The following is a 12,514-nucleotide window of genomic DNA, read 5'->3' as shown; positions in this document are numbered from 1 at the left end:
GGAGGGAGAAAGAAAGGGAGGGGGAGAGAGGGAGGAAGTGGGGAGGGAGAAAGGGGAGGGAGTGAGGAAAAAGGAAGGGAGAGAGAGGGAAGGAGGAAGAGAGGGAGGGAGGCAAGGAGGAAGAGAGGGAGCTGAGGGAAAAAAAGAGGGAGGGAAAGAAAGAGAGGGAAGAAGGGCAGAGAAGGAGGGAGAGAAGGGAGGAAGGGGGGGAGGGAGGAATTTAGGAGGTACCCTCCCAAAGCTCCAAACACCCTGTAGGCTTGTGCCCAGACCTGTCCCCAGCCCAACAACTCAGGGGCTTGGCCACTCCATCATCTCACCTCCGAGGAATCAGAAGGCCACTCAGCCATGGAGATGGTCATCGTGTACGTGGTGTCACTGGAAGAGAAAAGCCACCCTGTTGCTGTCCTGCCTGCACCGCCCTCCACCCTGCCCGCCGCGGTGGGGCCTGGTCTGCCCTCGCCCGCACTCACTTGCAGGACTCTCGGCACTTGCTGATGCAGGCCTCCCTCTGCTTCACACTTATCCGCAGAGCCAAGTAGCAGTAGGCTGAGCAGGAGACAGGCAGGTGGGCAAGAGTTTAGGGGGCATCTCTAGTTGCCCTCCTCTCCCTCTCTGAGCCCAGGGGCCACACGGGGGTTGGGAGAGGGGCCCGTTGCTGGCCCTTCTCTTCTCCTGTGTTCAGAAGGGGAGTCCCAGGGCCCTGGGCAGACTAAGGTATGTGGTTAAATGAGGGGTTCTCAATCCAAGCTCTCTTGTCATGAAGAATCTCCCCAGCCTGGCCTGGAGGATCCTCTTCCGGATACTCTGGGCCCATGTCAGCAGGGATCAGAGCAGCTTTCCCCTTGATCATCCTTCCCGTCCCTGCCCAGAGGTCTGATACAAAGAGATGGGTGGCTGGAAGGAATCAAGTTTTCCCTTTTGTCAGTACATTTTGTTGGCTTTAGGAGGTGGTGGGACTCTCCCCTTTTCCCCACCCACATCCACAGTGTTTGAACTCCATGCCACCAGGGCTCCCAGGCCTGGCCTCCAGCTCAGTGCGCCCAGAGGGGCTCCTTCCCTTGTGGCTTCAGGTTTTGAGTCCTTGGAGGCCACCTTTGTGTTGGCGGCCTCCTCCCCCTCCACTCTCACTCTAGCACCCCACAGAGAGACCCAGTGAGCACAGAGACTGGGACACACGTGCTGAGATAATACGCACAGCCTTGAGGGTGCATGCACACATATACACGTGCATACGAACCTGAGGGCACAATGCAAGTCCTGGAAAGCAATTCACACCCCTGCCCGAGCACCCGTACACACATGTGCACCAGTGTCCCTACAAATGCAGAATGCCCTTTCACACGTGCGTGTGAGAACACTAATGCACATACGTGTGTGCTTGCTAGCAGCCACACATCCAGGCTCGTGCATGGGGGGCACTTACGTGGCACACAGCCACATGCCGAAGAGGACAAATGCACTCCCATACATACATGGTTCAAGCATACACTTCATGGACCCCAGGCGTGGAGGGGAGCTGGCCCCTGCAGAAAGGAGGCGTAGGCTGGTGCGAAGGGGCTGTGGCACCACGGAGGGCCCAGGCCCGCCCCTGCAGTGGTGTTACTAGGGTTGGTGTCACCCAATGCAGTAACTCATGGTGTCACTCTCCCCAGTCCCCGTGGGGGTTGGCCAGTGAACACCCCCTCTCCTGCCCAGTGGGCAGAGTGACCTCATTGCCGTGCAGCCCCGGCCTCCCGGCCCCACCACCCTCTCCCATTGGCTAAGGCAGAGACCCTCTTCTCTGCCCAATGGCAAGCGCTGTGGCCTGCCCACACCCTGATTGGCAGGTGACTGGGTGGGGGGTGGTGATGAGTTACTGCGCTGGGTAGCAGGTGACACCAACCCCAGTGATGTCACTGCCTTGGGGGCCCCTCCCCCTGCCGTGTCGGCTTGCCTGCCACCTCCACAGACCATGGGGTCATTTTGGTGTCATCCCCTCTGACAGGGTCAGGGGGTGTAGTCCACACCTTCCCCCGCCAGCGACACCACAGAGATGGTCCCTGGGCCCTGTGGAGGGCATTGAGATCCGCCCTCTCCTTTACAGTCAGAGGCTTTGTGGGCAATGGCCCCAGCTGGCTAGGGCACTGATGCACGTGAGCCCCCCTCACCCCAGTCTGGGAAGTCCTGGTTGTTGCAGTATTTCTCCCCATGGGGCAGCGGGTACAGGTAGTGGCCACAGCTGCAGTTTTGGATCATGAGTTCTTGGAAGCAGGAGCGAAGACAGGCCTGGGGGGAGTAGGGGAGAACACATACATGGCGTGTGATGTCCCCACCCTAGTCCCAAGGGGATGGGGCCCAGAGAGGTTAATGCACAGCCCACGGGAGCTGGGAGGCCCAGGAGCCCGGGGAGGTGCCCTTCAGCTGAGAAGAGGTGCTGAAACAGCAGAGCTGCAGCTCCTGACCAGTGTGGCTGTCCTTCCTGCTCCACCTTCACAGAGGGATTCAGGCCAGACTCCAGCAGCCCAGCTCTCTGAGGTTGGGCCCCCGCCACCGTTCAGAGCTGGGGTACCCCAGATGACATGAGGAGGGGTGGCCTTGCCCCAATAATAAAGTTAACTCTTAGATTTTAAAAAACCAGTTGCCATGGAGTTGACTCCGACTCATGGCAACTCCATGTGTGTTAGAGTAGAACTGGGCTCCATGGGGTTTTTAATGGCTGATTTTTCAGAAGTAGATGGGTCTTTCTTCCGAGGGGCCTCTGGGTGGACTCAGATTTCCAACCTTTAAGTCAGAAGCTGAGTGCGTTCACTGTTAGCATCTCCCAGGGACTCCCAACACTTCGATAGCTCACCGTATAGGATGCCAGCCCCCTTCTGAGCTCTGTAAACATAGGGACTCAGAAGTTCTGAGGAAGACGGGCAAGCCTGCCCTGTGCTCCTTCCTCCTGGAAGAAAAAGCTTGGTGAAAGCAATAAGGAGGATCTTTGAATGCTCAGAGCTGGTGAAAGCAAGAAGGAGGATCTCTGAACGCTCAGAGCTGATGAAAAAGGAAGTGAGCTGCTGCTGGCGTCTACAGGATGCCTCCTGGGTGTGAGGGAGGGAAAAGAGGGACTCAGCTGCCCCAGTGTACCTGGTTTCAGTCCACTCAGTGAATGTCGTGAGATGGATCACTTTTATATGGCCTTTCTCACCATGATCTTGTAACGCCCACCAAATGATTGGGTGTGACTATGCAAATAAGGCGCTTGTGGCCCACCAAGAGGATTGGACAGCTTGCTAAAAATGCAAATAAGGTTCATGGCACCCTTGTAGGGGCGGGACCATGTAAATAAGGTGTATGGAACCCTAACAAGGGGATTGATCAGTTTTGCCATCCCACTAGGGTTAAAATGAGCCATCCCAGAGGTGGAAAGGGGGGAATCTCACTACTACCAAGAAGAAGAGATGGGAGTGGAGCATGTCCTTTGCACCCGGGGTCCCTGTGCTGAGAACCTCCCAGACCCAGGAGACAGAGGGAGAGAGCTGTAACACCAGAGATGGTGCAAAACGGCGAAAGGTAGTGGCAGAGAAGCAGTGGCAGCAGAACCAGGAGACCAGCATGAGATGGTAGAGTGGGCTTCCTGGCCCATGGAACAAGGCAGTTACTGCGGGTGTGCCAACCCACAGAACAAGACAGCTGAGCACCTTCGGGCAGGAGGCTTCCTGGTGGGGTGGGGTGCCCCCGGGCACTTACTGGCAGAGCTAAAGAGCTTGGTAACACTTGCCCGAGCAGGGCAGAGGCCAGGCTAAGGGGCTGAGAATTTGAGGGCCAGAGAGAGGCCTGCCTGCGGGCGTGGCTGAAAAGAGGCCATCCTGATGGAAGAACTGTATCTTGAGTGTTCCTGATCCTGAATTATAACTTATTACTTCCCTAATAAACCCGATAACTGTGAGCATGGTCTGTGAGTTCTGTGTGGCCATTGCAATGAATTATCAAACCCAGCAGAGAAGTAGAGAGCACGTGGGGGGGATGGTTGGTGTCAGAATTGGTAGACAGATTGGAGAGAGGAGATATGTCTAACCTCGCCTCATAGGAGTCAGCCTTGGGCTGTTGATCTTGATTCTCCTCCCCCCCTTGTGAAGTTAGAGGAGGTCAGTTGCCATCCACCACACTGTTTTTACAGAGACCAACTATGTGTCCTGGGGCAAGTGATTAAGCTCTGAGCCTGTTTCCTCAAGGTTGAAAGACGGTACTAGATGCACCTGTCTCCTACCACAGGGAGGATTCAGTGAGCTCATGTGGGTAACTCCTTGGCATCTGGTACTTAGCAAGTGCTCAATAAAATGGAAGCAGCTGTTAATTCTTGTTTTCCCCTTGTCCAGTTTCCTACCCCTGACCACACGGACTCCAGGCTCCAGCATGCTTCACACGCCCGCCCTCACACTACTCTCTACCTCTCAACTTGGCCCACCCCTCCATGAAGCTGTCCCAGAGTCCTCCACTCCTGCAGCCAATGAATACACCTCCACCTCTGACCGTCCTGGCTGCTCCTTCCCTGGCCAATCTGACGTGTGTGGGCTCCTCGGGGGCAGGAAATGCGGGCTGGCTGGGAGGTTAGATGGCAAAGCCAGGAGGAGCCAGAGCTGGGCCTGGAGGCAGTGGGGGAAAGCAAGGAGCTGTGGCTCTGGGCAAGTGTCTTAATGCTTCCAGGCCCTGGGTCTGAGGCTAGGGGTGGGCCCAGGGCTGCTTCTGGTCAGGGTGGGGTGGGCATAGCCAGGGCACCTGACTGGGCCTGGGTCTTCAGGAAGGCCTTCAGCCAGAGTGGCTACTGCACTGCAAGAAGCAAGGACTGAGGTGTTTCTGGAATGAGGTCTCTGCCCTGTCTCTCTGTCTATCCCTCCAGAGGCTCCAAAGATTCCCAGAGTCCTGCATGGCAGGTAGGAGCCCCTCCAGACAAGAGGTGGCCAACCCAGTGGGTCAGTGTGGGGTGGGGCATGGTGGACAGTGGCAGCCTGGCACCTGGGAAGGCCAATTTCCTGTGACTGAGGAGAAGGGAAGCCCACCAAACTTGGGCTGTCAGACATGGAGGCAGCACCTGGCTACCCCTTGCTGTGCCTCAGTTTCCTTATCTGCCAAGGAAGGGCATGGGAGGAAGGACAGGGCAATGCAAACCCCGGAGGCCCACTGGGCTGGGAGAGGAAGTGTCAGCAGGAAGTCATTTTTGTCATCTTTGCCAGGATTCGGTCTGCCCTCTCCACTGGGGCCGGGACCGAGGCCTCTCAGGAGATTGGCACAAGAGAGGAGCCCCAGCTGCAGCAAGGAGGACTGAAGTCAGATACAAAGAGGAACTTTTCAGGTAAAATGAGTTCCTGGGTGGTGCAAAGGGTTAATGTGCTCAGCTGCTAATGGAGAGGTTGGACGTTCAAGTCCACCCAGAGGGGCCTCCGAAGAAAGGCCTGGTGATCTACTTCTGAAACATCAGCCATTGAAAACCCTATGGAGCACAGTTCTACTCTGAAACAAATGAGGTCACCATGAGTCAGAATCGACTCAGTGACAACTGGTGGTGGCGGTGGTGAGGATGAAATGATTCAATATATGTAAAGTACCAGGAACAGTGCCTGTCTAGCATGTGATAATCCCTATGACTGCTGCTATTATTAGCACATTATTGCCTCGGAGAAGTGCTGTAAGGATCAAATGATGTATGTAAAGCCTTCAGTGCACTGTCTTACACATAATAAGCACTCTCAGGAGACCCCAGAGTGGGATCCCTGTAATCCTGGACATCCCCAAGGGCACGCCTGCCTAGGTGGGGCTGAGAGGTGGCCAGCCCTGGGCCCCAAGATGCCCCCTGGCCATCTCCACACATCCAGCAGAGCCCGCCTTGCGGGGGCCAGCTCCCCTGGGGACCTGACGCCTTGGCCTCTGCAGATCTGCACCGTCTGCCCACCTGGATGGAGTAGGTTGTGTTGTAGTCACTGTAGAGGTTTCGGATGGGGACGTCGGAGCCGTTCATGGTGCACTGGCTGTAGGGCTTGCCCTTGCGCTCCAGCTTGTCCTGTGTCAGAAGGATTGCTCGTGGGAGCCCTGATCACTGCCGAGAAGCCCCCTCTGTACCTCCTTCCCTATTAGCTCTTGAAAGCATCAAGCCTGCCTGGAGCAGGGGATGCTGGAAGGAGGGAGAGCTGCAGGCCCCAGCAGGCACCAGAGGGGGCGGCAGAGGGGGCTCACTTTTCCTGGTGGATGGCTGTGCAGATGGTTCCAGCCAGAAGGCAAAGCAGGAGTGGACTGTGAAGGGGGCCAGGGCTTGGGGAAGGCCTGGGTCCCTGCTCTCGGGCCATGGGCAGGTGGGCTTTCCCCCTTTCAGTCCCCCTCGGGCTGCCCTTGGATGCCAGGCCATACCACCAGCACCCCAATGGATGTCTCCATCCCCGCCATCGCATAGATGCCCTCATCTTTGACGAAGGGGTAGGACTTTTGCTTGTGCAGCATCAGCCGGGCCCCGGCCGTGGACGTGAGGAAGGGCACGTAGTCTTCCTGGCCGATGTCCAGGATCAGCTTCAGGCCTGTGGGGAAGGTGGGCCGAGGGCTGCCTAAACTTGCACCCCAAGGTTGAAGGGAGACCCAGCTCCACTTGTCCAAGCCCACTACCACCAAAGGGATCTTCAGGGCTTGCCAGGGAAGCTGGCTCCGTTTTGCAAAACCCAGACCCCCCAACCTTCTTGCCTTCTCCAAGGCTACCATCCTAGTCCAAGCCACCATCATCTCTGATGCAGGCTCTGCAGAGCCTCCTACCTGGGCCCCTCTTGACCCCATAATCTCCTTTCCACACAGCGTATCCCCTTCTTAGCCAGCAGCCCTAAAGGCCACTGAATGACAACACACCTTTTGGTTGCTGGGGAGGGCAGACCTGAGGGGTGGGAGGAAGGATTCACTTCCCCTCATGCCAGGCTCACAGCCCAAAAGCATGACCTGCCTGAGTTTGCCAGCCTTTCCTGAGGAACCCAGTCAATCAACCTCAAGAAAAGCAGCATCCATCAGTAGTCATTCCCCACTTTCTCTCTTCTCTACTCCTTCGCTCTCTGTCTCTGTGATTCTCCCTTTCCAGGAGGCTAAGAGTAAGAGCCAATTATTGGTCAACATCTGCAAAAATTTCTCAGAACATCTTGCATATATTGAGAATTCTTGCCTTCCATGCAGGAGACCTATTTCTGATTCCCAGCCAATGCAGCTCATGCACAGCCACCACCCATTGGTCAGTGGAGGCTTGCGTCTTGCTATAATGCTGAACAGGTTTCAGTGAAGCTTTCAGACCAAAACAGACTAGGAGGAAAGGCCTGGTGATCTACTTCCAAAAACCCCAGCCACTGAAAACCCTATGGATGACAACAGTTTGATCCTCAACCAATCATGGGCAGTGTTTGCTTCCATTGTACATGGGGTCACCATGAGTCCAGGCTGACTGGAGGGCAGCTAACAACATCACCACTACTCACCAGGCCTGTGATGAGCCGTTTGCCTTCTTTATGCCACAATGTCTCAGTGAGGTTACTGAGTACTATTTTTTGTGCCTATTCTCCGAATAGAGAAACTAAGGCTGTAAGAAGTCAAGTCTCATGCTCGGGATCACCCAGTGAGTAAGTGATGGAGCTGGAATTCAAACCAGGCACTAGGAACTTGAGCTCCTGACCAGTAAGCTGTACGGCTTCCAATCCTCACTTTGCTTATCACCAAAATGGGAACAAAAGTCCTTACCCCCAGGATTATGAGCATTGGGTGAGGCATAGCTGGGAGAGCAGCTGGCCCAGCCTCCCCGGGCCCACAGTAGAGACTCAGTAATGACCCCTTCTCTTTGTACTGGCTAACCCTCAATACTGTCCCTTAACATCTGATGGTAATTTTGTCTTCAGCCCCATATGGTGGGGACTTACAAGTCTCATGGTGAAGATTCAGGAGCCCAGACTTACCAAACTCAGCTCCAGGGTTGGCGGAAGGGAGGGTCTTGTCTGTCATGCCCCAGTTGAAGATATAACAGTTGCCATAGTCGGGGTAGAAGATGGACGTGAAGTTCCTAAAAGAAAGACCATCAGTTGCAGAGTAGGGGGCAGCCCAGCCCACGCCTCCCCCAGCCTGCTTCTCTGCCTGTGCTGCTGTCAGGACTGCCTTGTGGAGGGGTCCGCAGTTCCTCCCTGCTTCCTGCACAGAGGGGCTCCAGAAGCGAGAGGTGAACAACAGGTCATTCCGTCCATCCCCCTGCACCGGCGCAGAAGCCAGAAAGAAGGTTCCCAGACAGAGGGGGGAGGGCAGTCTCTCTGGGGTCAGGGCTCAAGCTCTCTGGCTTAATTAAGGATTATGAGAGAAGTTTCTTAGCTGTTTTCATTTGTCTCACATACGCAGTCTTGTAGGAGCGTAAGAGTAAGAGGGCAGCTCCAGACAGCGTTTGCTCAGAGGAGCTGGCCGAGCCCAGAGAGGTGGGTGGGAATCTTGGGAACTCAGACAAAGAGAGAAAGTGGACCAAGACGGAGGGTCAGAGACAGGGGCCTTGAATCCGGAGACGGCGAAAGCAGAAGCTGAGGAAAGAGAGCACTTCAAAACAAGGAGATGAAGAGCCTTAACACAAGTTCCTGTCTTATGTCATGGAAATGTTTCCTACGGAAATAATTCAACAGAAAAAAATAATGCTTCCGTAAAGATGCTCACTGGGGTCGTGACTGTATAATGTCATTTCAGAAAATAGAGTTGTTGTTTTAATTTTTGTTATAGAACATTTCAAACAAATTAGAATAGAATAATAAATCTCGTCAGTCCTCTTCAACAATCATCAGTCACCCTGTGGTCAATATTGTTTCATCTGTAAACCTCCCCCCACTTCCCCTCCCATATGATTTTGAAGCGAATCTCAGACATCATAATTTTATTTGTAAACATTTTCATATGTTATCTCTAAAAATAAGAACTCTTAAAAATATGAATAACATGCTTGAAACAATAAAGATTCTTTAATATTATTAAATATTCAGTTCACACTTCCAATTGTCTCATAAGTACCCCCTTCCCAATTTATTTGTTTTAAGTCAGGATCCAAATAATGTTAACATGTTGTGATTGATTGATAAGTCTCTTTTAATTTGTGGACGCCCCTTCACCTCTTTTATTTTTTTCTTGCAATATATCTGTTAAAAGAGTTCTAGTTTGACCCAGCTAATAACTAAAGAAGAGATGACCCAATTAAAATATTATCATTTTACAATCCGTAATGAATTAATGAATTAAATAAGGAGCCCCCGTGGTCAAGCGCTCGGCTGTTAACCAAAAGGTTGGTGGTCCGCTCCGAGGGAGAAAGATGTGGCAGTCGGCTTCCATAAAGATTACAACCTTGGAAACCCTATGGGGCAGTTCTACTCTGTCCTATAGGGTTGCTATGAGTCGGAATTCAACTTGATGGCAATGGGTTTGGTTTTTTTGGTTTAATGAATTAAATGGAGTTGTGCAAATGGTTAACCCATTTGGCTGCTAACTGAAAGGTTGGAGATTCAAGTCCAACCAGAGGTGCCTTAGAAGAAAGGCCTGGTGATCTACTTCTGAAAAATCAGCCACTGAAAATCCTATGGAGCACAGTTCTACTCTGACATATATGGGGTTGCCATGAGTTGACATGAACTTGACGGTAGCTTTTTTTTGTTAAATGGATTTAGGTGGTGAGCATTAATGGTGGCCGGACGCTGTGTGTCTCCTGATATACGAGCACACACTACCTCAGAAGTGGTCTTACCAAAAAGAAATTAGACCTGAATTATGTCTACCACTTACAGGAAATACCGGGGACAGAGGAACATGTTAAAAGACACCACAGAAAGTCAATCAGCAAAATCTAGACTGTGGGGAGCTCAACGGGATAAATAACCCAGTTTCTTCAGTAGTTCAGCCTAACTAGTAAAAAAGGTCTGCCTTGAACATTATGCTCTTTTTAAGAACTGTCTACATGGGATCAAATTGACAACAGCTACTGGAAAGATTAGATAGGAGCCTTAGGGGGCAGTGAATTTCTGTTAATGGGGGAGGAACAACTCAGAAAAGGAGGTTGAGAATGGTTGCACAACTCGAAGAATGTAATCAATGTCACTGAATTGTACATGTAGAAACAGTTGAATTGGTGTATGTTTTGCTGTGTATAATCTCAACAACAACAAAATAAATAAAATTTAGAAAAAAACACAAAAATGATAAGGTTAAGTATTATTTGTCCCTATTTTCAAACTAAAAAAAAACTGTTGCCGTCGAGTTGTGACTCATAGTGACCCTACAGGACAGAGTAGAGCTGCCCCATAGGGTTTCCAAGGAGTGGCTGGTGGATTTGAACTACTGACCTTTTAGTTAGCAGCCTGATTTCTTAACCACTGCTCCGCCAGGGCTCCATATTTTTTTTTTTGTGTGAATATTTTCAGATAAGGAAGCTGTCATGGATTGAATTATGTCCCCCTAAAAATGTGTGTATCAATTTGGCTGGGCCATGATTCCTGGTATTGTGTGATTTTCCTGTATGTTGTAAATCCTGCCTCTGTGATGTTAATGAGGGAGGATGGGCAGCAGTTGTGTTAGTGAGGCAGGACTCAATCTACAAGATTGGACTGTATCCGGCAATCTCGTTAGATATAAAAGAGACAAGTGGGCAGAGAGCCAGGGGGACCTCATATCAGCAAGAAAGCAGTGCCGGGAGCAGAGCGCGTCCTTTGGACCGAGGTCCCTGCGCAGAGAAGCTCCTAGTACGGGGGAACATTGATGAGAAGGCCAACAGAGAGAGAAAGCCTTCCCCTGGAGCTGACGCCCTGAATTTGGACTTTTAGCCTACGTTACTGTGAAGAACTAAATTTCTCTTTGTTAAAGCCATCCACTTGTGGTACTTCTGTTATAGCAGCACTAGGTGACTAAGACAGAAGCTATTTCCTGTGTCGTTCGTTTCAGCCTTTCTACTGGCAGAGGGAGGTGATCCCAGGGCAGGCTGTGAAATCCAGTATGGGTGCAACCCCAGCTCTGCCATTGTCTGACTGATTTGGGCTCTTGATCAACCTCTGAGGTTTGCTTTCCTCGGCTGTGAAAGGGACACCACCTTTCTTCACTCAACAAACATTTATTGAGCCAGGTACTGGGCTAGGGACACCAAGATGAACAAGGTGGTACAGCCCTTCAAAGCTTCCAGCCTGGTGGTGGACACAGGGCAGTGTCTTGGCAGCTCCCTGCTCAGCATGGATCTCTAGCTCGTCTGCTTCTCTCCATTGCAAAGGCGTCCACCCTGGTCCCAGCCACCAGCATCTCACTCCTGGAATCCTGCAGAAGCCTCTGCTTCCACTCTTGCTCCCTAAAAATCTTCCTCCTGCACAGCAGTCAGTTACCAGTAGCTGTTGAGTCGATGCCCACTCATGGGAACCCCACGTGTGTCAGAGTAGAGCTGTGCTCCATAGGGTTTTCAATGGCTGGTTTTTTGGAAGTAGATTGCCAGGCCTTTCTTCTGAAGTTCCTCTGGGTGGACTCAAACCTGTGACCTTCTGGTTAGCAGCCAAGCTTGTTAACTACATTAACTGTTTGCATCACCAGGGGCTCCTGCACAGCAATCAGGGGGATTGTTTAAACCATGGCACACCTCTGCTTAGAACCTTCCAAAGGCTCCTTGCTGTTCACAGAATAAAATGCAAAACTCCCTACCTTGGCCTTCTCCTCGTTCCCTACGCTCTAAAATGTTCCCAAACTCAAGGCCTTTGTACCTGCTGATCCTTCTGCCTGGAATATTCTTTCACAGCTCTTCAAAGAGCTGGCTTCTCCTCATCCCTCACTTCCTTCCCCATTTACTCTCCATCGTTTCCACCTGTTTCCTCCGTTCATAAGCGTCCCTGGGTGGTGCAAACTGTTAGCATGCTTGGCTGCTAACCAAAAGGTTGGTGGTTCAAGTTCACCCTGAGGTGCCTCAGAAGAAAGGCCTGGCAATCTACTTCTGAAGAAAACCAGCCATGGAAAACCCTGTAGAGCACAGTTCTACTCTGACACACATAGGGACACCATGAGTCAGAGTCGACTAGATAGCAAGTGGTAAGTAAGCGAATTCCCTTTATGGCACCCATCAACATCTGAAAGTATCTTCTTTATTGCTTGCTTTTCAGCTGCCTCCTGCATTAGAACCTAAGCCAATAAGGCCAGTGACCTCGTCTGTCTTGAGGCAGAAGCGCACAGAGGCCAAGAACATGGGCTCACAGCCTGGGTGTGAATTCTGGCTCTGACCCTTACTAGCTGGTGAGCTTGGGGGAGGGCACTTGACTTTTCTGTGCCTCACTTTCCACACCTGTAACACAGGGATAATAACAGCACGTACCCCATAGGGCTCAGGTTGGGGTTAGATGCCTAGCATACTGTCATACTCAACAATGTTGGCCGCTACCGCTCCCTGCTCTGTCCCCAGCACCTAGTACATAGTAAACAGACACTCAGTAAATATTTGTTGAATAAATTATAATATGTGATAAGGGCACCAATAGAGATAAGCATGGAGGAGGGACACCTA

The 12,514-nt window shown here is 51.9% G+C and overlaps 1 protein-coding gene across 1 annotated transcript in view; it reads right to left on the bottom strand.

Annotated features, from left to right (window-relative positions):
- The window catches only part of SCNN1B (sodium channel epithelial 1 subunit beta), a 29,026-nt gene that overhangs the window by 4,075 nt on the left and 12,437 nt on the right, over positions 1-12,514 (bottom strand). Inside the window, exons 4-9 of the mRNA XM_004373333.1 lie at positions 7,932-8,035; positions 6,367-6,530; positions 5,915-6,022; positions 2,151-2,268; positions 474-549; positions 321-378 (exon numbers count right to left, since the gene is read on the bottom strand). Of these exons, the coding sequence (XP_004373390.1) occupies positions 321-378; positions 474-549; positions 2,151-2,268; positions 5,915-6,022; positions 6,367-6,530; positions 7,932-8,035 (628 nt within the window). The remainder of the gene's footprint in view (positions 1-320; positions 379-473; positions 550-2,150; positions 2,269-5,914; positions 6,023-6,366; positions 6,531-7,931; positions 8,036-12,514) is intronic.

The sequence above is a fragment of the Trichechus manatus genome, unplaced genomic scaffold (genome assembly GCF_000243295.1).
Source record: "Trichechus manatus latirostris isolate Lorelei unplaced genomic scaffold, TriManLat1.0 scaffold00024, whole genome shotgun sequence".
NCBI classification, from domain to species: Eukaryota; Metazoa; Chordata; class Mammalia; order Sirenia; family Trichechidae; genus Trichechus; species Trichechus manatus.
This window is presented reverse-complemented; position numbering and strand designations above follow the sequence as displayed.